The sequence below is a fragment of the Leptidea sinapis genome, chromosome 14 (assembly GCF_905404315.1).
Source record: "Leptidea sinapis chromosome 14, ilLepSina1.1, whole genome shotgun sequence".
NCBI classification, from domain to species: Eukaryota; Metazoa; Arthropoda; class Insecta; order Lepidoptera; family Pieridae; genus Leptidea; species Leptidea sinapis.
The window spans coordinates 10,491,479-10,515,996 of record NC_066278.1 but is presented as its reverse complement, the minus strand read 5'-3'; the positions used below and the strand labels follow the sequence as shown (position 1 = coordinate 10,515,996).

The 24,518-nt window shown below is 35.6% G+C and overlaps 1 protein-coding gene across 1 annotated transcript in view; it reads left to right on the top strand.

Annotated features, from left to right (window-relative positions):
* Positions 1–9,294: 9,294 nt before the first annotated feature.
* Positions 9,295–24,518, top strand: part of LOC126967968 (DDB1- and CUL4-associated factor 8) — a 29,910-nt gene continuing 14,686 nt past the window's right edge. The window contains exons 1-7 of the mRNA XM_050812697.1: positions 9,295–9,622; positions 9,698–10,022; positions 11,309–11,505; positions 13,095–13,268; positions 15,410–15,585; positions 18,565–18,746; positions 23,948–24,116. Coding sequence (XP_050668654.1) covers positions 9,499–9,622; positions 9,698–10,022; positions 11,309–11,505; positions 13,095–13,268; positions 15,410–15,585; positions 18,565–18,746; positions 23,948–24,116 — 1,347 coding nt within the window. The 5' untranslated portion in view covers positions 9,295–9,498. The remainder of the gene's footprint in view (positions 9,623–9,697; positions 10,023–11,308; positions 11,506–13,094; positions 13,269–15,409; positions 15,586–18,564; positions 18,747–23,947; positions 24,117–24,518) is intronic.

The window sequence follows — 24,518 nt, the reverse complement described above, 5'->3', positions numbered from 1 at the left end:
CACGTTCAAGAACCTTGGCCATTATCGTGGCTAGTGATATAGGCCTATAGTTTCCCACGCTCGAGATATCTCCTGTTTTATTCTTTATAATAGGAACCACCAACGCACGGGTAAGTTCCTCCGGTAATAGCTATGCTTTATGCATAGATTATAGAACCTTGCTAATACATCACAGACATACTGTCCAGCATTCAGCAAGTGTTCTATACTAAGTCCATCGTGGCCCGGAGACTTACCACGCTTCATATACCTCAGAATTAATACTATCTGTTTAGGTGTAACTGTCACGTGGCAAGTGTCCGAGCCACGAATTGACTGAAGTTTACAATTACGTCTTTTGGTAACACTAACTTGTTTCTTATCTACAATAAAATGATCTTTAAATAAATTCGCTATATTTTTACAATTCCTTTCTCCTTCTACACTCACCAGCAAACAATTTTTATTATTAAACTTCTTGGTTTCTTTCCAAAAATCAACAAAGTTACAAGTGGAACGATGCCGAGCCAGCATTTCCATTCTAATTCGTTCTTCATTACGTTGTACATATTTGAGCGCGGCTTTAAACTCCCTGCGTAATGCCACCATGTTATCATAAAAAATTTAAACATTTTGGGATACATTGTGAAAGATCACATATTAAGGCCTTTGTGATCTTTTCGTCCATTATTGAACCTACCTCCAACAACAGATTTACCGTCTCTTAAAAGAGCAGGCATGTTTGCACACTACATCATATTTTCAGAGAGGATCTGTGCTCTCGTACATATACGTATTTCCACTAAAAATAGAGTTGATTACAACTTTTGAAAAACTCAAAGCTGACATCGCAAAAGCAGCTGTTCATGCCATCGAACACAACTCGCCATTAACTGTAGAAACTGACGCATCAAATCATTTCATTGCAGCAACTTTGTCTCAAGCTGGCAGACATTTCGCATTTTTCACGAGAATGCCAGTGAACTCAACCACTCGGCTATAGAGAAAGAAGCTTACTTACGCCATGGTGGAGTCACTGAGAAAATGGCGCCATTATCTCATTGCCAAACCATTTCGTCTTATTACTGATCAGAGAGCTGTATCATTCATATCGATAATAAAATTACAAGCAAAATTAAGAACGAAAAAATTCTACGTTGGCGTTTGGATTTAAGACCATTTAAATATGACATAGTGTATCGACCAGGAAAACCGAATAACCAAACCAATCAAAGATATGACTAATTGAAGTCGGATCTGCTGTGAAATTAAAGCAAGATTTTACAAGGCACGAGAAGATCCAACATTAATCAACGCTACGTTGCCCATTGCATTAAAAGACTTAGTACGGATAAAAGTCCAGTTCCTTCCAATACAATAAATAAATATTTCTTACTGTAACCGCTCATCGATTACTCTCGCTTTCTGTTTGCATTCCCTTGCGCTGATATGAGCTCTGCAACGGTCATAAAGTATTAAAATTAATAATTATTAATATAATTAATAAAGTAATTTAAATCAGTTGTGCTATTTGATCTATTAACTTACGTCCACACAGATTGCGGGACAACTTTTATGTCAAATAAAAAAAAAATTTAACTCAAGAAAGATCGAAGAAAGAAGAAATAATCCAAGAGGAAATGCCCAAGTAGAACGATATATCTTTGGAAAACAATTCAGTTAGCACTTTGCTCGAATAACAAACCAATAGAAAATTGGTAGCAAGTACTACCTCAAGCGTTACATTATACATATATTCGAACATTAAACTGCATGGCCACTCATTGTTCGCCTCACGATAGGATGTTGACTCACACCAAAAGATTGACGAATGGAATATCCATACCAACTTGGTTGACAGAATCAGAACAAGTGCTAACGCGCAGATTTAATCGCGTCAATAAATATCGACCAATTGTTGAGGAAGTTATGTTCGCCTTGCTGATGGTCCAGAATCAACGGTCTCGAATCGCCGTTTAGCTCCATTAGGGCAGGACAGTCAAGTTATTCAACAAACACCTGATAAAAAGGAAATCTTGAAAATCAAACACCTGATAAAAATTAAAGGAATCGACGCAATCAAATAATGATAACTATCATGATACTATCGATAATCGATGGACAGATAGCTTAGACAATCACCAAGAGAACGACGACTTCTAAGTCGGTTGCAGGACTACTATAATAGTGGTCTTACTCATAGAAGAAGAAATTAGTGACATTTGGTTACTATGACTACAAAGCAGTTATTACGTTGCCATGCTTATAAAAAGTTGTAATTAATTTATAAAGTTGTTTTCTTATATTAAATAATGGTGAATGCACTGATTTGCTCATAGTCTACTGCTGATACTCTGCTCTATCTCATATAACAGGTTATGGGCCCAGAAACGGGAATAAAAGAGAAAAATGAGTAATCACGTGCACATAGAACTATTGCAAAGAGAAAACTACGATAATGGAGGATCCATGCAAAAGCTGTACTATTAAAACTTGGCCTTTGGAGCTATGTTTCAAATAAAATTAAGAGACCAACGCGAGAAGGTGATGCATTGAATGACTATATGGAAAAAGATGAGTTAGCATTAGCCGAGCTATTTCTCATAATATCACCGGGCGAATTAAAACAAGTTAAAAATTGTCAAACAAGTAAAGATGTCTGGGATACGCTAGAAAGCATATATTATAGCAAAGGTCCTGCAAGAAAAGCAAGCCTATTAAAAGAGTTGATATTGAAGAAGAAGAAAGATGGTGATAATATTGTCAATCACTTGAATAAATTTATGGATATCGTCGATAAACTAGCAGATATGGACATACCAATTAATAAAGATCTTCTTAGTATTATGATGCTTTACAGCTTACCTCAATCTTTTGAAAATTTTAGAATTGCAATAGAATCCAGGGATGATCTACCAGATCCAGACAACTTGAAAATAAAGATAATTGAAGAAGCTGAGGCAAAAAAAATATAGCTAGTACAAGTGAACAAAACTCTGAACAAGAGGCGCTGTATACTAGACAACGTGGCAAAAATAAAAACTTTATTGTTAAATGTTTTAAATGCAAAAAGAAAGGACACAAAGCTCATGAATGCTGGTAAAAAGTGGACCGAGTTAATAAAAATAATGCAAGTCTATGTTGCTTAGAAGAAACATGCCTAAATACGTCTGATAATAAAGAAAAAATTAAGAAATGGTGTCTTGACAGCGGATGTACGGCACCTAAAAATGAGCAACGTACAAATTAAAGATTAGAAATTGTGCATACTGATGTATGTGGTCCCATGAGGCAGCCATCGAAAGGGGGTTTCAAATACTTCATCACATTTACAGATGATTATTCAAGATATACAAGAGTATATACAATGAAAACTAAGGATGAAACTCTATCAAAATTTAAGGAATTCAAAAATGAGGCTGAAAGATTTACCAAAAAGAAGATAGTATGCTTACAAAGTGACAATGGGACAGAATATATTAACAATAATTTTGACAAATATTTGAAGGAGAATGGCATCAAAAGGAGACTTTCCGCACCATACACGCCAGAACAGAATGGCTTAGCAGAAAGAAAATATAGGACATTGCTTGATAAAGCTAGATGTATGTTGATAGACGCCAATATGAAAGAAATTTTTTGGGCTGAAGCTATTAATACAGCTAACTACTTGGCAAACCGTAGTCCTTGCACAAGTATTGATAACGCGACTCCATTTGAAAAATGGGTAAAGAGAGTTCCGTCAGTAAGACATTTTCACATATTCGGAACTAAGGCGTTTGTACATAAAAATGGAAAGAAAAATGGAAAATTTGTAGGATATTCAGAAAATCACAAGGCATACCGGATTTTCAACCCAAAAACAGACCAGGTAATGATTAGCAGAGATGTCAAAATACTGGACAAAATGTTTTATGAAAACGAGATCAAAGGAGAACAAAAACAAGATGTAGTTAATAAAAAGGAAATAGAAATTATATTTTCTCCTGAAAAAGAAAATGTAGAAGATAATAAAGATTTGAAAGAATTGAACAATGATGAAATATTTGCTGACGCAAATACAGAAACAGATGAAATAGATCCGACTAGTTCTACTGATAAAAGACAGAGAAAACCACCAGCATGGCATCAAGATTATGAGATGGATGCTGAGCAATCATTCCTCTGTGAAATAGACGAGAACATGGATGAATGGGAAGATGCAATAATAAGCGAGATTGAATCTCATCTTAAAAATAATACTATGAAAATTATACACAGGAACGAAAGCAAAAATTTGATTGATAGTAAAATGATATTAAAATATAAATAGAATGCAATGGGAGAAATAGATAGACGAAAAGCACGACTTGTGGCGCGTGGGTTTAATCAGAAAGAAGGAATTGATTACACTGAAACATTTGCACCTGTTGCAAAAATGAGTACTCTTAGAATACTTATTGCACATGCAATTGAAAATAAATTTAAGTTATCCCAACTAGACGTGTGTATTGCATTTTTAAACGGCGATTTAGATGAACAAATTTATATGAAGAAGCCGAAAAATCTGGATAAATATTTAAAATACATAATTACACATGGAAAAGACATAGAGTTGATTAAAAAAGCAAAAGAAATGCTTTTAGATATAAATAGATATAAAAATAATGGGATATGTCAACTAAACAAAGCCATATATGGTTTGAAACAAGCAGGAAGACAATGGTTCTTAAAGTTACATGAGAAATTGTTGGAAATCGGATTTAAGAATTCTTCAGCGGATCCTTGCTTGTATATATTAGAAAAAGGAGGAGAAAAGCTGTTTGCAAACATTTATGTGGATGACTTAATACTAGCATATAAATCAGAAATGTTGTTACAAGAAGTCAAAACAAAACTGCAAAAAGTTTTTGAGTTACGAGATATGGGTAATAACATTGTCACAGGAGAATTATATTGAAAATTTAATAAATAAGTTCAACATGGCTGAATGTAAGCCAGTGTCAACGCCCATGGAGACTGGTCTGAAACTGGAGAAGGGTAATGGACTCACAGAGATGGAGAATATACCATACCAAATGTTATTTGGATCTCTAATGTACCTCGCTGTAGCCACAAGACCAGATATAATGTTTGCTGTTAGTTACTTGAGCCAATATAATACATGTTTTGATAATACACATTGGCAAGCTGCAAAAAGGGTGATTCGTTATTTAAAAGGAACGAAGAATGTAACCATCAGATATAAACAATCAGGAATGGCACTAACAGGCATGGCTGACGCTGACTGGGCGGCATGTACCGTTGACCGTCGTTCATATACCGGTTATATTTTTAAGTATGGTGGTGGCCTTATCAGTTATGCATCAAAGAAACAAATAACAGTGGCTTTGTCAACAGCAGAAGCCGAATATATGGCGATGACAGAAGCAACGAAGGAAGCTTTACAATTGAAATATCTGTTGGAAGATATTGGAGTTTTTCAACAAACTGTTACGATCTATAATGATAATTTGGCTGCACAGATGTTAGCAAACAATCAAATTACTGGTAAGAGATCGAAACATATCAGTATAAAGGAACATTTTATACGGGATTGTGTCCAGAAGAAATTAGTGACCATCCGTTACAAGGACACAGAACATATGGAGGCAGACCTTTTTACAAAGGCATTACCACAACCAAGATTGTTAAAGCTTCTAAAGATAATAGGCGTCACTCAGACCTGAATGTCATCGTGAGGGGGAGTATCATAGAGGTCTTACTCATAGAAGAAGAAATTAGTGACTTTTGGTTACTATGACTACAAAGCAGTTATTACGTTGTCATGCTTATAAAAAGTTGTAATTAATTTATAAAGTTGTTTTCTTATATTAAATAATGGTGAATGCACTGATTTGCTCATAGTCTACTGCTGATACTCTGCTCTATCTCATATAACAACTTATTGACTAAGGATTCAGGAGTCGCCTCCAATACCACATCTCTAAGACATCAATTTTGGGGCGGGCTTGTAGTCGAGGGGACCAGCTTTTCAGCCCCGTAAAGGATTTGTAAACACGACTCATAAGTCGAACCTTAGTGGTTTTAGTGATCGTTCTCTCCTTCCAGATCTCATTGAGCTTCTCTTCCACAGACTTGGTTATACCACATCGCCTTTTGATTTCCAGCTCACAACCGCCGGTATTTTAGCTAGTAGAACCAAAATAGATGTAGGTTGGCACCTCATTACAGTTGAGAATTTATATTCTGTTGTTAATTACACGATCTACTATCATCATCTTGGTCATATCTGTGTTGATGGTCAGTCCGAAGCTGGTTATCTCCAAACGTGTTAGTAGTTCTTCAACATCCTCTTTTTTTGCGCTTGTAGTGTAGTGTCATCCGCATATCTAATATCATACATCTTTCGCCCTCCGCAAATATGCCTTTAACCCAGTATGTCTTCCAGAACTATCCGCATTATGTACTCGGTGTAAATGTTAGGTTAGGTGCGACAAATAGGCCTTAAGTATTTATTCAAGATGTGGAGTGGAGCACCTTACTGATGCTTTTGAAAGTATTACACCAGAACATTAAAAGATAGTGACAGAGCATATTCTTCATGTTCAAGTTCAGAACAAAATGAGGGATGGAATAATAGAAGTAGTTCAGACAAGTCTATGGAAAAGAAATGTTAAAATCACCTTTTGTTTATTATGAATAAAGTCTGTTTATCTTCCATTATGGCTTTTATTTTCATGCTCACCTCCGCTGTGTGGTGCTAGTTTTCTTAAAATATTGTTCTTGCACTGTGGGTATTTGTTACCCCTTCTTGGTTCTTATAATGTGAACCCTTTGTACGTTGAAGTAACAATTTTAAATAATACATTTAACTGCAAAGAACACGTCTCAATAATGTGTGTACAATATGCAGTTTTTTTTTAATTTGCCGCCTTTTATTATGATCAGCTTTAGCTAGCCAGAGTATTGTTGAAATGTGTCTTTTTAATCTATAATGGCGGCAGCACACTCTCCGCGAATGGTTATGCCATGTTTCGCCGAGAGCAATCGTGCTAGAAGTGGAATGACAAGTGCCACCCTGTACACTCTCGTTATCGGCGGCGTTGTACACTATATTTCTTTTCCGAAGGTTGCTTAGCGGCGTTAATCGTGTGTGTGTGTTCGTGCGTCGATTCGAGCGCTCTAGTATGAAGTCAAAGTGCTGTTCTATTACTTTATTGTGACTAAGAATTGCTTGAACCATTATGTTGGGCGTATACTTACACTATATTGTATTGACTAATAAAGCGTGAGACACAGAAGAACATGTATATAGGAGATAAAGCACGATAGAAGAGCAAAACGAATCTATTGTGATTAGTGTTATAAATTGTTAGCCAAGCTTGTCATTAGCTCAGTATTTTAAATATGAAATTATTAGCTAACGCACACAGTGATAAATCAAATTTGGTCAAGTTTCCACTTCAAAAATTTACAAAAAAACGACCAATTTAAATAAAAATCCAAATAATATAATAATATGCACTAATAAGTAAAAAAATAATTGCGTTTTCTCCTCCAAATTAATAATCTTATCTTAAAATTATTTTTTGGAGTTCTCGTAAGTACAATGAAATGCTAAATATCAGACTACCTAAAAGACTATCAAATTATTACGACAATATGATGTAGTTACAATTATTGTTATTTTTGGAGTCGGTGTCAGCCAAGGTAGGTTTGTAACTACATATATATATATAGTTATAGGTGAGATGTGCTTGTGTCGCACTTGTCGACGTGACGGGGCGAGAGGTGAGAGCGGGAAATTTATTCACATACATGAATAACTTTTATCTGCACTAAGGTGCATTTAAGAATGAGCCCTTTGTTTATATTTTTTGTTATTGGAACGAAGTTCCTTACGGTAGGCTTGGAGGGGATAGGGATTTTGCTGCGCGACCGAACTGAAAAAAATGTGATAGTAAAACCGTAAGAAAAAATCCGTGGAAAAAAGTACGTGGAACAAAACCGTTAAATGAGACGTGCGCAGGCGCGACAGTCGCATACACAAGCGAGTAGTGTATATATTATCAATATTATTATATTAATATATGATAACGATTATAGCAATATTAGAACGATTTTTTTTAGCAATTTGTGTCGATTCTACATTAGCCGAAGGAACTTCGTTCCTACCTGGTGTCCCACGACACCACATAATTTTTTTTATTTGTGTTGCATCAAAGTGGACTGAGGAACTTGTTGCATGTTTATTTGGTTCCCATAAATTTGATCGTCCTGTTGCTTTCATCCATATTTTAAATATGGAAACATGAAATAGATTATTTTGTTTATTATTTTACTACACATTTTCTAAAATCATGTTCCTTGTTTTCTTATCAATGACAGGAAAACGTAGAGATTTCGTTTTAATTTCCTTTCTCCATACAAATATGCCGTTGTAAATCATTAATACTAATAATAAATACCTTCTGTATGTTATTTTAATAAAATTTAATAAATTAATAAGGTTTAATATAGCTCATTACCCTTGGATAAAACTATATCTATGTTATGGCAACATTTTGGTTGTCACTGTTTTCTGATATGTTTATATTGATTAGGACAAATTTACTGAAAATAGCTGACTATGGATCAAAAATCAATACTTTTGGAAAGAATATTTCATATAAAATTTATTTGATACGAGCTTGTTACAAATTATATTGAAACTGTTAGGTGAAAAGCAATACTCCAACTCCGGAATTTTTACTTTCACTACGGCTTTGGCAACCGGACACACAACACCCAACCATGACCTTTACTTTTTAAAGTTGAAAGACACGTATCTCATACCAAATATGTTTTAAAACAATAAAATCACAAAAATACTATTCGCAAGCTCGATGACATGACCGAGCTTTGTTTATTTGTCCCAAAGTTTGATATTGAGTCCAAATAAATAAATGGGTTACGCGATAGATATGCAAGATCAATAGCCTTGTCCCATTCTATCTCAGACTTAGTTGTATATCGCTTGTCCTTTCTACTTGTAATGAAGCTGTTACCGACGCTACTTCTGTAGCGTTAATATTCTAAGGCTAGTTGTACAATGGCAACTGGAAACAGATAACAAGTATAATCCAGATAAGTTTGAAAGCGAACAGTTGCATAAAACCTAGTTGAATTCGGCTATCTCCGTTTTTTATAAGGCTACAGCCGTCATCTGTCAATCTACTAATCACTGCACGTTTCATACAATCGTTCTTCTTATAAAGACTTTCGCTAGGCTGCTTTCATCTTTGTTGTTCTTTGCCCGTGTTCTCAAAGAGAATTTAAATACTACGTTCAGTGTTCTTTTCTGAAGACTAGAGAGTTAGAGACAATTATTTTTATTCCTTTTGCGAAATTATATTTGGAAATTAATTATATATTTTAATTTTTAGATAGCGAACATAAACTACTGCATATCTGTAGACAACTTTCGATTTTCTGTATCTCGTCAGTTAATTTTGTACTATTTAATTATAAAATCTTATTCCAAATAAAACAGCTGAAATGGAAGACAGTAATCCACCTAGTGACGATGAAATTCAAGATTTACCTCTTAGCCCTCAATCGGGTGGAAAAAAATTAAAATTAAATGACGGAAGTTCACAGGATAGTATTTGTAATGATGCAGGTAAGACTCTAAATACATATCACTATAATGACGACGTATTTTCCCATATTACTTATTAAGAGGATTTTTATTCAGGATCAAGTAGTAAAGATGTCAAAGAGAATGTGGATAGCGGCGTATCAGCCGATAAATCTGAAAGTACCAGCAGTGAGGACCATGGAGGATCCACAAGCTTAGATCCGATAAATGGATTTGTATCAGTTACAGCTTCCAACAGTAACGTAAGGGCGTTTCTCTTGGACATTCGACGAGAAAGATACTGTAGGACTTATAGAAAACGTAAAACAAGTGACAGTGAAAGTACTTCCTCAAGCGATTCAGATGGGTTGTCTGTGGATCAGCTTATTAGAGTAGCAGATAGAACTACCAATAGTGTGTCAACAACATCAGTAGAAAGCATGTAAGTCATTGTTAACACCTCTTATTAACTTCTGGCCTTGTCCAAATATAACAAACAACAGGGAAGAATGTTCAGAGCAGAAGTTTGACTCCTAAGCATTCTTGTTATAGAGTTTGTTAGGAGGCAAGTGTAAGAAGTTTCCCCGGCCTTTGATATATGTGGACAAAGCTTTATGAAAAAATTATAATCATTCTATGAGATTGAAAGTACTGTTTACAAGGGCATATTGATCTAATTCTAGTAAGTTTTAGTAAAAATAATAAACCAATTAGATATTACTATCTTAACCATAAGTAGAGTAGTAGTAATAAATTATGTATTTGAAATTCACATCTTAAATTTGAGCATGTATTGTTTTTGTATAGAGGTTGGTGCCTCCTTTTGAAACATCACCTCTTCACCCAATTATTTGCCAATGATTTGTGATTATTTGCTGTAGACTTGTTAATATTTGCTAATTTTTGGTTCTGGCACTTAATTACCTCACCCAGTTTTCACCTTTATTAGGTGGACAAGATGGTTTATTTGCCTACGCAATTATGAACGAGTGAAGTCCGATACAAATTTCAATCCGTTACGATTCAAGGCCACCAATATTTGACGTCATAGCTTTAAGGACATAGCATATTTGTGTTCACATGTTCCCGGGTGGCGCAGCGAGCGGTCGTTGTCAAGACTTTTCACGAAGATTGTTCTTTGTGGAGATTTTGGCTTTATTTTATAATAAACATATAATGTTCATTACAAAAACATAAAAGGAAATAAATAAAATAAGTAATTAACATTGAAAATCAACATTTATTTTAAAATATACCTATTTTTACAGTTATTGTCGAATGAAAAGGCTGTGTGAAATAAAATAAAAACGCAATATGAATAATTTATACATGGTCTTATAGGTTGTTTCAATACCTTTAGTGACAGTCATTCAAATGACCATTTTTACAAGCATTTTATTACTACACGTTAAATAATACGCACGGGGGAAACGCTGCGCGAGCGCCGACCGCTTGCCGATCTAAGCCGTACAGAGGCGTAATGACAGCGCCGATGCGGATAGGTTAAGAAATGGCCAACCAATAAGCACTCCATGATTGTTTGGGAATGAATTGACCTCTAAACATTGACCATGATTATCTCACTAACTATGGGTTTGTGCTAGTGGTCCTGAGGGTGGTTCCTTATATCATGATGTGAATTTCAAATGATACTCCCGTAGGTGAAAATTCATAAAGTTTAGTAATAAATAATATGTAAACCATAATTAATTTTCTATTATTTTATAGTAGTGATACATCTAGCAGCAGTCGTGATAGTATGATGAATATAGATTCTGATGATGAAGGAAACAGTAGTGAAGAGGCAGACAGTAGTGATGAAGCGGACAGTGAAGATGCAACATTGGATAATAATTCGGAACAGATAGGCACACCACCAGTACTATCAAAAACACAACCTAGACACAACTATGTTATTCTCAGGGGTAAGCTTGCATAGTTTTTTAATTAAAATTTATGTAAACTTGATAATAGCTAAAATTTATTAATGAACTTAAACATCACAAGTAATTTTAATTAATTGATAAATCAAAATAATTAACTAAATCAAATACCTTTTTTTGCATATTAATGCTCCATTAAGGTTTCAGATCTTAAGTAGGTACTATCTCTCCAAAATGATCTAATTAAAAGACTTGGGGTCACAGAACTGGCACAATAATTTTTTTAAGAAATGATAAATATTTTGTTAAAATGAACATATAATTCTATAATTTATTCAAAATTCTTATATCATATACTATTATGTCACAATTTATTTAGCTATTTTGTAGCTCTAATGTATTCTCGCTATTTACCGAAAAGTTTGAACGTAGTTCGGTAACAGACCATAATCGGTTTGCTGTCACGCTATCCATCACACAAATTTATTATTTTTACCAGATTCTATGGGTTGATGCCTGTCCAGATTAGTGGATGGATGACCAATGCTGGCCAATGAGTGGATGCCATTAGTTTGTGTGACCCCAAAAATAATGAAAAATTTTTGTTCATGCAACTGTTCTTAAATAGCCATTGTTAGTGGCATCATTCAATGCACCACTACAGTTAGATGGCCGTCATAGGTATAGTAGGCCGTAACGTATGGTAGATTCAGTAATTTAAAAGAATTTTATATTCAAAACCACTTAGTTTAAGCCTATTTTATACCAGAGGGAGGCTCCTTTGCACAGGATGCCGGCTAGAGCAGTAATGTGTAAGAATAACTGTGTTTCGAGGTGAAGGGCGCCGTAGCTAGTGAAATTACTGGGCAAATAAGACTTAACATCTTATGTCTCAAGGTGACGAGCGCAATTGTAGTGCCGCTCAGAATTTTTAGGCATTTTCAAGAATCCTGAGAGGCACTGCATCGTTATGGGTAGGGCGTATAAATTACATTCAGCTGAACGCCCTGCTCCTCTCGTCCCTTATTTTCATAAAAAAAATAATTTTAATATGGTTCATTTGACTTTATTGGTATTGGACACTTCTATTGATTTTAGCTGTCAGGATCACCAGGGTGTGATCTGAGGCACTGTCAACAATAACAAGACTCGGGTTTCAAATACAACTTCCGTTAGTACTTTCTGTAAGAAATATGTAAAAATTAAAAAGTCTTAGTGTCAGTTGTTGTATATTTAGCACCACCCCATAGAACATGTGTGAGGTAATTGATAGGAAACTCTGACGCACACGAACAGCTTAGTCCCCGGAACACGAAAGCGAAAAAATAATGTATAATTTGAATGCTTCCGTGATAGAGTAATAACACACAACAACATAAGAACATAGAAATCCATACCATAATTATCCGAATGTTGTTAGCCTAAAACGATGCTCGTGCCAGAATTTGGCGAGTCAACATCTCCTGAGGATGCCTCGTGCAGAGATGAAACATGTGTCGAATTGATTGAGGACGATCTTAACCGTATAATTTACTATTTATTTATCTTTATTATTTAGGCTCACAACATTTGGACACCACATATAACCACAGACCAACCACAACACTAATTCTATATATGTTATTTTGCAGAAATAATAAACAGAGAGATGGGCCTGACCTTCCCCGCGGGTAAAACGATCAAAGAAGATGTGATATTTGAAAGGAAATTCTATGGGTCTCTTCATGCAGTATACAGGATGGCTAAATATAATTCTTTAGTTAAACATAAAGGCTGTGTAAACTCCATTAACTTTCACCCTGAGGGTAATTTTTTTTTTTCATATATAAGATTAACTTGCTGACCCAGCAAACGTTGTATTGCCATATAAAGTAATTTAAAAAAAATTTAGGGATGCAACCGATTCTTAGAGCTACCAAATATTTATATTGTACTACAATTATTGTATTCGATTGCCATCTTGCAACCCTATTGCGGATCTGTGGATGGAATAGAGTATTATATAAATTGCGATACAAAAATAGGTTGATCGTAGAGGTTTTAAAATTTAGGGTTGTACGAGTATGTATTTTTTTGTTGTATCATAAAAAAATAAAAACAAAAAATTTTGTCGAAAATAATTAAAAACAAAATTAGGGGACCACGCTTAACATTTAGGGGGATGGAAAATAGATGTTGTCCGATTCTCCACCCTAGCCGATATGCACGCTAAGATTCACGAAAATCGGTTGAGCCGTTTCGGACGAGTTCAATTACGTTACACCGTGACACGAGAATTTTATATGTAAGACTAGCTGACCCAGCAACGGTTGTATTGCCGATATTAAAATCGCGATACAAAAGTAACTGTTGATCGTAGATGGGTGAAAATTTGAAGCTGTATGTATTTTTAATGCTGACTCATAATCAAACAAATTTAAAAAACATTACAAAAAAATTAAAAAAAAAATTCGTGTGGACCACCCTTAACATTTAGGCGGATGAATAATAGATGTTGTCCGATTCTCAGACCTACGCAATATGCACTCAAAATATCATGAGAATCGGTCAAGCCGTTTCGGAGGAGTTCAAAGTTTAACACCATGACACGAGTATTTTATATATTAGATGTAGTGTAAAAGTTTTATATGCTGGCTATTATATTTAGCAGTATCCGGTCGATATTTGAGACTGAGTATCTCAAATTTTAATAAAAATAACAAAAAAAATTAACATTCCTTACTTCCTCCCTACATTCCTCCAAGTTCTTGCAAGATTATTAATATTATACTATTTTTAATTTATTGTTAATAAAAATAATATAAAAAAGAACCCATATAAATACTAAGACAAGATCTCCATGCAGTATTTACACATATTTATTAATATATTTAATAGGTACACATAACAGAATTACAACAAACACATAATGGACAGTAAAACTATCAGCTAAATACATGATAGGCTTCAACTCCAAGAGGATTCGAATCCGATCTGTATCCGTGAAAATACGGTCCGAAGTAGTCGTAGAACTATTTCTATTGTAGTTTACGCAATAGATCCGGCTTCAGTCATACGATTTCTTTCCGTCAACCATTAGAAATAGTTCTATGACTACACCGGACCGTATTTTCACGGTTACGGATCGGATTCGGATCGGACTTAGTGTAAGAGCGCTTTTACGTTATGACGTAAAATAATAATAATAATATTGACACACTTTTTACACAAATTATTGTGCTCCAAGTTAAGCATATATAGCCTGTGTTGATGGGTTACAAGACAATGATATATTTAATAATATATACTTACTTAAACATACATAAATACATTTAAACATCCATGACTCGGAAACAAAACATCTATATTCATCATATAAATGCTTGCACCTACCGGGATTCGAACCCGGTACCCCTAGCTTAGTAGGTAGGATCGCTAACCACTCGGCTATACAGGTCGTCGGCAAAATAATGGCGGCTACCGTTTTGCTGAGTTAATTAATAATGACATTCTTGATATGCTATATAAAATTTGTTTTCTGAATTGAAACAAAAATTTTCCAACTGTGGAATGCCTAGCTATCTCAATTATACATTTTTTATTTTACTCTTATATAGAGTAAACTAGCTGTCCCACCAAACGTATTGCCGATATTAAAATCGCAATTAAAAATAACTGTTGATCGTAGATGTGTGAAAATTTGAAGTTGTATGTATTTTTTAATTGTGACTCATAATCAATAAATTAAAAAAAAGACAAAAAAAATAAAAAAAAAATTCGTGTGGACCACCCTTAACATTTTGGGGGATCAAAAATAGGTGTTGTCCGATTCTCAGACCTACCCAATATGCACTCAAAATTTCATGAGAATCTGTCAACCCGTTTCGGAGGAGTTCAATGTTTAACACCCATGACACGAGAATTTTATATATTAGATATCTTATAAGTTGTAATTGTTATTTCACAGGACACCGACTGGCATCTGGGTCAGATGATTTGAATGTAATAGTTTGGGACTGGTCAAGAAATATTCCACTACAGAACTTGAAAACTGGACACAAAACAAATGTGTTCCAAAGCAAGTTTCTACATTTGAATTCTCAAACGCAACTTAATATTGTTACATGCGCAAGGGATGGCCAGGTTAGTACTGATAGTTCCGTAGTGAATAAAAGGAGTACGTATTAGCATAAATGAGAGGTATTTATTGTCTGTGTACTTGCCAAACACTAGAAATAATTTTAACTTATACTTAATTGCAGGCCAAGAAATGGGGAAAAAAAACTTATACTAAATGGTGTGTTATTTGAGCCGTGATGCAGTAATGTGTAAGCATTATTGTGTTAAGGTCTGAAGGGCGCCGTAGCTAGTGAAATCAGTGGGCAAATGAGACTTAACATCTTATGTCTCAAGGTAAAGTGCGCAATTGTAGTGCCGCTCAGAATTTTTTGATTTTTCAATAATCCGGCGGCACTGGATTGTAATGGGCAGAGCTTATCAATTACCATCAGCTGAACGTCCTGCTCGTCTCGTCCCTTATTGTCATAAAAAAATAATGGTGTATATATTTTTGTCACAGTTTTTTATTTATGTAGGTACTAACAAAGGAAATCATTTTTAAAAATAAACTTAACATTAAGACATATTTCGCATTTTCTTCCTACAAATAATATCAATGCCTTAAAAAAATTAGGAATATTGTATACATGATAATCTTTACGCACTAGGGCAGTGATATGTATTTAAGGTATATTGTAACTACGAGGGGCGGTCAAAAAGTTCGCGGAATGGCGGGGTTGGCGGGGGTGAGGTCGCTCCTCCAGGTAGCCGCTACTTGAGTAACTCATAATTACTATATATGCCAATTTCTAGCCTAATTGGGTCATTAGCTTTCGAGTTACAAACGAGTGAACAAGTAAATCGGGAACAAACTAGCCACTATGGAGAAAATTGAACATCGCGCCGTCGTAAAGTTCCTCACCAAACAAGGAAAAACGCCTCAAACTATTTTGCAAGAGATGTTAGCTGTTTACGGAGACTCTGCTCCTGGTAAAACCATGATTTACAAATGGCACGGCCTTTTCAAGCAAGGAAGGGAGTCAATTGAAGATGATCCTCGACCTGGACGGCCCATTGAGGCCACTACGCCGGAAATCATTGAAAAAGTTGAAAAACTTGTATTGGAAGACGGAAGGTTGAAGAAGAAACAACTTGCAGCATCAGTTGGAGTATCAGAAACCACAATTTTAAATATTCTTCATCAACATCTTGGCATGAGTAAAGTGTGTTCAAGGTGGGTCCCGAGAATGCTCACGCCGCTGCAAAAACGTGAGCGCGTCAACTGTTCCCGCGAGTATTTGGACCGCTGTGGAGAAGTTAGGGAAGAAATTATGGCCCGAATTGTAACCGGTGATGAAACTTGGGTTCACCACTATGAGCCTGAGTCAAAGCAGGAGTCGATGCAGTGGCACAAAAAAGGCACACCACCCCCAAAAAAATTTAAAGTGTCGCAATCGGCCGGAAAGATCATGGCGACTATTTTTTGGGATACTGAAGGTATTCTTTTGATCGATTATAAAGAACGTGGTGTTTCTATAACGGGAGAGTACTACGCTTCCCTATTGGACCGATTAAAAGAAGCTATTAAAGAAAAAAGAAGAGGAAAACTGACAAAAGGTGTACTCCTTTTGCACGACAACGCGCCCGTTCACACGAGTCATGTTGCGACGGCTGCCATTCATCGATGCGGTTTTGAACAACTACGCCATCCACCCTACAGTCCAGACCTGGCCCCTAGCGATTTTTATTTATTCCCAAAGATGAAGAAAGAGCTGCGTGGAAAAAAATTTAGAGACGATGATGAAGTCAAGTCGGCGATTTCGGCGTATTTTGACGCCCAAGACAAAACCTATTTTTTCGACGGTATTAATAAGTTATATGCCAGATCCCAAAAATGTATTCGTGTTAAGGGGGAATATATTGAAAAGGAAAAATAACATAATGTATCATTTCATCTTTTTTCCCAGTCATTCCGCGAACTTTTTGACCTCCCCTCGTAAGTTAAAAAAAAAATAGCCCGGTTCTTAGGCACCCTATTTCAAAAATGTAATAATATAAATGAACGGTAGTTTTTGATGTTCTATAAGTGATTTTAAATCCTATTTGGAAAAAAAAATATTTCAATTTGTTTGTGACTTGAGTACTAACTCTGTAGCAACTCTGTAACCGGTTGTTAATAGTAATGTGATTAGGCGATCAACGATCATTTGCCATTGACCATGGAAGTAAGTTACCTCTTCATCATCATTAAAAAATACCAGTGGGAGACTCCTTTGAGCAGGATGCCTAGATTATGGGTACCACAACGGCACCTATTTCTGCCGTGAAGCAGTAATGTTTTAATATTACTGAGTTTCGGACTGAAGGGTGCCGTAGCTAGTGAAATTACTGGGCAAATGAGACAACATCTTATGTCTCAAGGTGACGAGAGCAATTGTAGTGCCGCTCAGAATTATTGGGTTTTTCAATAATCCTGAGCGGCACTGGATTGTAATGGGCAGGGCATATCAATTTATTTTTATAACTCCAGAAGCGTGAGGGAGGGAAAGTTCATGGTTCCAAAGATTAAAAATTACTACGGCAAAAGATTGAATGAATATGTGGTGCCAGTCATATACAACGAGATAGCGTGGCTGAGGAGTGTTCCCAAACTAAATAAAAATGCAGTTAAATTTAAGATGAAAAATGCGCTGTTGAATAGCATTGAATAACTCTCACTGAATGTTGTTCAATGTTATTCAACAATGCTATATTCTAATTTAGTATATAGATTTAGTAAATGTTTTCTTTTGTCTAATATTAATAATTCTAATAATGTTTAGTTGTAAGTCCAAATAGTTTAGATTAAAGTAAGTAGTAGTTAAGTATGTACACATAATTAAATGTTTTTTAAGCGCATTAACTTGCCAACAAACTGTTAAAGTTTGGCAAGATATATTAATAAGTTGAAAGTGTACTTATTTAATTTAAAATAAAATTAAAAAAACAAACATACCATCAGCTGAACGTCCTGCTCGTCTCGTCCCTTATTTTAATTTAAAAAAAAACATTTGAATTGTCCAGGTCCGTCTTCTGCAATGTCCGTCCAGTTCTACCGGCGCCAGTTGTTCCCGCCGCCGCCTGGCGACTCATTCCCGCGCCGCTCACAAGGTCCACGTGTCTCCCGCCGACCCGCATATCGTAATCTCCGCCGGCGAGGACGCCGTAGTTATTCGTAGCGACGTGCGCGAGGAACGCGGTCAAAAGTAACTATATAATAATAAAATATTTTATTTGCAGCTAAAAAACACACTTAAATTAAATTAAATTTGAAATTAAACAATAAAACACTTATTAAAAGACTAGGAACGTTCGCAACGCAAATAAGTTCAAGCTCGGCATATGCTGGCACACATATTATGCATGCTCAGCGCCGATCTTCCGCTTGAGCAATTGTGACTTCGTAACTGTCCCAACACTTATACGCTATAAATATACAAATTTAATACGAACATTAAACTAAACACAAGCAATGGGAAAAACTTTGAATTTAAAACATTACTACAACATATTACAATTATTAGAATATTATTACAATTTAAAACAAGGTAAAATGAAATAGGACTACCCAACACCAGGCAGAAAATACCTACTAAATATAAAAAGCTACTATATTACAAATAACTACCTAGTTCGGATGCTAATCAATTCACAAATTAATAAATATATTAAGACCAAACCTGAACCTACCCTATAATACACTCACCCTATATAACATCACTGAACCGTAATATCATCTGACGACCTGTATAGCCGAGTGGTTAGCGATCCTACCTACTATGCAAGAGGTCCCAATTTCGAATCCCGGTAGATGCAAGCATTTATATGATGAATATGGATGTTTGTTTCCGTGTCATAGATGTTTAAATGTATTTATGTATGTTTAAGTAAGTATATTGTATTAAATATATCATTGTCTTGTAACCCATAACACAGGCTATATATGCTTAACTTGGGGCAAGATAATTTGTGTGAAAAATGTGTCAATATATTATTATATTATCACTAGCTGATCCGATACACGTTGGTCTGTTGAGTCATAAATAAAAAAACTGTTTTTTTTTTTTAATTTGCCAATAATATTTCATAACATCAAGAAAAATTTCGTAAAATGCCTGTTGTTTTACTGAAATCGTTTCACTGCTGAAAAATCAAAATAACACAGCCACATTTTATATTCGTTAAATAATTTGCGGGCTGAATGTGTTTCGATATCGATTAAAATTAGAGCGAAGAGCACCCCTTCACTATTGTAAAATAAACAGCGTCGATAAAGCATTTCTTATTTTTGTCTTCTTATTAGGTTTCAAAAAGGGTGTAAATACTACGCAATAAGAGGCGAGACTGCCAAAGTAAAAATTGAAATTAACTCTAGTATGAAACATGCAGTCATTTGACAGAAGTTTGAAATAATAGTAATTACATTATCGCGATTGGCCACGAAGTATAATCCGACTAAATTTAAAGCGAACAGTTGCTTAGAACGTAATGGATTTCGGCTATCTCCGTTTTTTTTCAAGATTATAGCCGTCATCTGTCAATCTGTCAATGACTACACTTTCAATCGAGTGAATCGCTTTTTTATTAGAGAGTTTCACTAGGCTGTCACAGTTAAATAAATGGGTGGACGGAGTGTACTTAGTCCTTTGTAAAAACCAACTTTTCGAAGTACTGCCATAAATTAACCAGTGGAAGGCTCCTTTGCACAGGATGCCGGCTAAGTTTATGGGTACCACAATCTCGCCTATCTCTACACTGAAGCAGTAATGTCTAAACATTACTGTGTTTCGGTCTGAAGGGCGTAGCTAGTGAAACTCATGGGCAAATGAGACTTAAAATCTTGTCTCCAGGTGACGTGCGCAATTGTAGTGCCGCGCAGAATTTATGGTTTTTTTTTTCAGAATCCTGAGCGGCACTGCATTGCAATGGGCAATGCGTATCAATAATTACTATCAGCTGTACGTCCTGCTCGTGTCTTTCCTTATTTTCATTGAAAAAATAGCAATTATTTTACATAAGATCCATTTCTTTGTTAGTAGTGTTCTTACAATCTTGTTGTAGTAACCTAGATATAATTAAAGCCTCCCAACGACCCAAAAAGACACTCAGGATAGTTTTGGTGTTGCAACAGACTGAGTGAGAACGGCGACACCATAAAAGCAGGCCTCCGGAAACATGTTGCACTATATTACATTTTTATATGCCGCCTTCAGTACTGGAGGTGTCGTACACGACTGGCGAAAGCACCTTGTATCTTCTGTCAAGGCCATTTTTTTGAATGTCGTGGAATGGGCTAAAAATTAACCAAAAAGACAAATAAAATTTGAAAAACAAAATTTTATGAACGATGCGAGATTCGAACCCACGACCTCCGGCGTTCCGTGCCGATGCTCTAACCAACTGAGCTAACCGTTCGAGTACCGCCTCGTTATAAAATTATGTTTGCTTTGTTCAACTCTCTAGCTCTAATCCTAGAAGTGAGGGTTACCACTTTAAAAACATAACATATTGTTTAACCAGAAAGAGCCAAGCTTATACATAAACGACAAAAAAGGTTTCTTTTGTCGTGTGACCGTTCTTTGACAATACCTAAAGGCCGGCAACACATCTCTTCATCTATAGTGTAGTGGATGTCCATGAACTATTGTCTCACCACGTTTCATCACGTAAGCCTGTTGCGAATTTGACCCCCTCTTATATAAATTTATATATTATATTATATGAAATATGTGTGGTCACAGGATAAACTCTGCACATACGCTTAGTTCTACAAAGTTTCTAAAGTAATTATTTTGTTGACTGTTATGAGCTGACCTAGCAAACGTTGTATTGCCATCATAGTTAACATCTATAGCTATTCTGCCAACTATTGGTAGCTAAAATTAAGTTCTGATCCTAATTAGTTATTCATTTTAAAGTATTATTTAAATTTAATTTCTGAACGACGGGGGACACATTAAAGGAAAAACAAAATTGTTGTTTTCTTTTTTAATTCCGAACATTTTAATATTTATTCACGTTTTAAACCTTCTCTGAACTTCCACAAATAATTCAAGACCAAAATTTGGCAAATCGGTCCAGCTGATCTCGAGTTTTAGCGAGACTAAAGAACAGAAATTCATTTTTATATATATAGATTACTAGCTGACCCGACAGACGTTGTTCTGTGCATGATAAATAAAATACTGTTTTTTTTACGAATTTTGTCAGTAATATTTCATAACACTAAGAATTATTCTGTAAAATATGCTCTGTGAATGACGTTCTATATTATGTATAGAACGTCATTGCTCCCTATTGTTAACTATAATGTAATTGTTTCACAGCAGAACTGTCAAACCGTGCGTCAATAAAATCTCTCATAGAAAATATGTCCATGCAAAACAAATATTTGAAATAAAAATAATTATGGGTCCCAAATCGAAATAAAAACTATCCTATCTCTCAAATTAGACTAAACTGCACTCGATGAAGTAATCCCCATTTTAATCCGTTCATTAGTTTAAGAGTCCATTGAGGACAAACATTGTGACACGAGATTTATATATATTAAGACGAGATTTATATACAGGGTGTCCCAAAACTCAACGATAACCTGGTACCGGGCGAGAGGCCAAGGTATACCAGTTATGAAAAAAATAAGAAAAAAAAATCTATGTCACTTAGTCAAGCGATGATAGACATTTTTCGAAAATGTAAAAAATTTGACACCCTTTGTCGCATTTTTAGGTACTGTGATCGCAATTTTCACAATTTTACAGTGATTTTTTTAATAATGTTATCTCAATTAACAGTGCTATTAATGGTAACCACAAATGAAAGTAATAATCATTGTTAACTAAGTAAAATAAATAAAATTTTGGTTGCCCAGCACATTATGCCCGGCCTGTAAGAGAATATTTAAACGAATTATATCCTGGTAAATGGATCGGACGCCTTGGACCAATTTCATGGCCCCTCAGTCCCCAGACCTGAATCCAGTAGATTTTTTTTACTGGGGATGCATAAAAAAAAGGTCTACTCAAAACCAATTCAAAATGTAACAGAATTGCGCTTAAAAATTGATGCAGCATCAGAAGAAATCAATGCGAGGAGATTTGCAAGACTGGTGAACAGGTCATTTCTGAGGCGATGCAGAGCTTGTATTCGTGCTAGAGGGAAACAATTTGAGCATCTGCTTTAATTTTAGGAGGATAATAAAGTGTTACGATAATTTACCATTTTATTTTGATTAAATTTTCCATGAGTTCCTTTCGCAAAAAATACGAAATAGCAGTTTTATTGGCAAGAAAAGTGGCAAGTGTTGTACTATTTTGAAACCTAGACTAAATGGACCATCTTTTAAAAAAACTTGCCATAGGTAGTGTAGTACATTTTTTTTCCAACGTAGAGTGTCAAAGTTGACTGACATAAATTTTATAAACCATAACTCGTCAAAATTTAATTTATTTTACTTAGTTAACAATTATTATTACTTTCATTTGTGGTTACCATTAATAGCACTGTTAATTGAGATAACATTATTAAAAAAATCACTGTAAAATTGTGAAAATTGCGATCACAGTACCTAAAAATGCGACAAAGGGTGTCAAATTTTTAACATTTTCGAAAAATGTCTATCATCGCTTGACTAAGTGACATAGATTTTTTTTCTTATCTTTTTCATAACTGGTATACCTTGGCCTCTCGCCCGGTACCAGGTTATCGTTGAGTTTTGGGACACCCTGTATATTAAGATTAATAGAAATAGATCTGTTAATTTCTTTTATCAAAAGGTCTTACACTAATTCTATACAGTAGATTAATATAACAATATGACCTGATTCCTGCCACCGTAGTCCACCTTCGCACGACACGCCACAAATTAGACTATCATTCCCACCATGTGGCGTTCCTCCGCAGCGCGGTTTTCAAGGAACTTCTTCCACGAACAACTAACCTGTCGAATAATCCGGTCGATACGACATGGGTACTATTTATTGAATTGGGCGTTACTTTGCGGAAGTCCATAATTATACAAATGATTTAAGTTCTTTTTAGTGTTAATTCCGCCAATATTTGCTTTTAAAACAATTGGACACGTGTTTCGCCTCTACACGAGGCATCCTCAGGACGTGTTGTCTCGCCAAAATCTGGCACGAGGAGTCTCGAAACACGTGTCGAATTGTTTTAAAAACAAATATTGGCGGAATTAACACTAAAGAGAACTTAAATCATTTGTATGACATGGGTACCTTCAAAAAAGCGCATACACCTTCCGTGTTGCGTGTTGCAAGAGAATGTGATGTGATGATCACTTCCGGTGACCCGTACGCACGCCTGTCCTCGTTTTCCATAACCATATGACTTAGTTAAAGGTCACACGTGTGGGAAGTCGTCCTCGACTTTATATTTCTTACTATTTCAGACTGTTTCGCGTGGTGGATGAACTTCCCATCCCGTTGTACAGCATCACCGGCCATCCCATCAACTCTCACGAGCTGCTGGTGGCGGGAAGGAACAAGTTTCTACGTGTCTATGACCAGAGGAAGCCAACCACCCCGCTCCACATGTACTGCGCTAGGTTTCCTCTAAAGGTCAGTGTTAGCTGTTACTGGATGTTTTAACAGTGGGAGGCTCCTTTGCACAGGATGCCGGCTAGATGATGGGTACCACAACGGCGAATATTTCTGCCGTGAAGCAGTAATGTGTGAGCATTACTGTATTTTGGTCGGAAGGGCGCCGTGGCTAGTGAAATTGAACAATATCTTATATCTCAAGGTGATGAGCGAAGTTGTAGTGCCCATTAGAATTTTTGAGTTTATCAAGAATCCTGAGCGGCACTGCATTTAATGGGCAGGGCGTTACAACTACCGTCAGCTGAACGTCCTGCTCGTCTCGTCCCTTACTTTCATAAAAAAATCTTAAATATTACCTTTTTCTAGAAGAGGACGACAAATGAGGGTCACCTGATGTTAAGTGATCACTGCCACCCACAT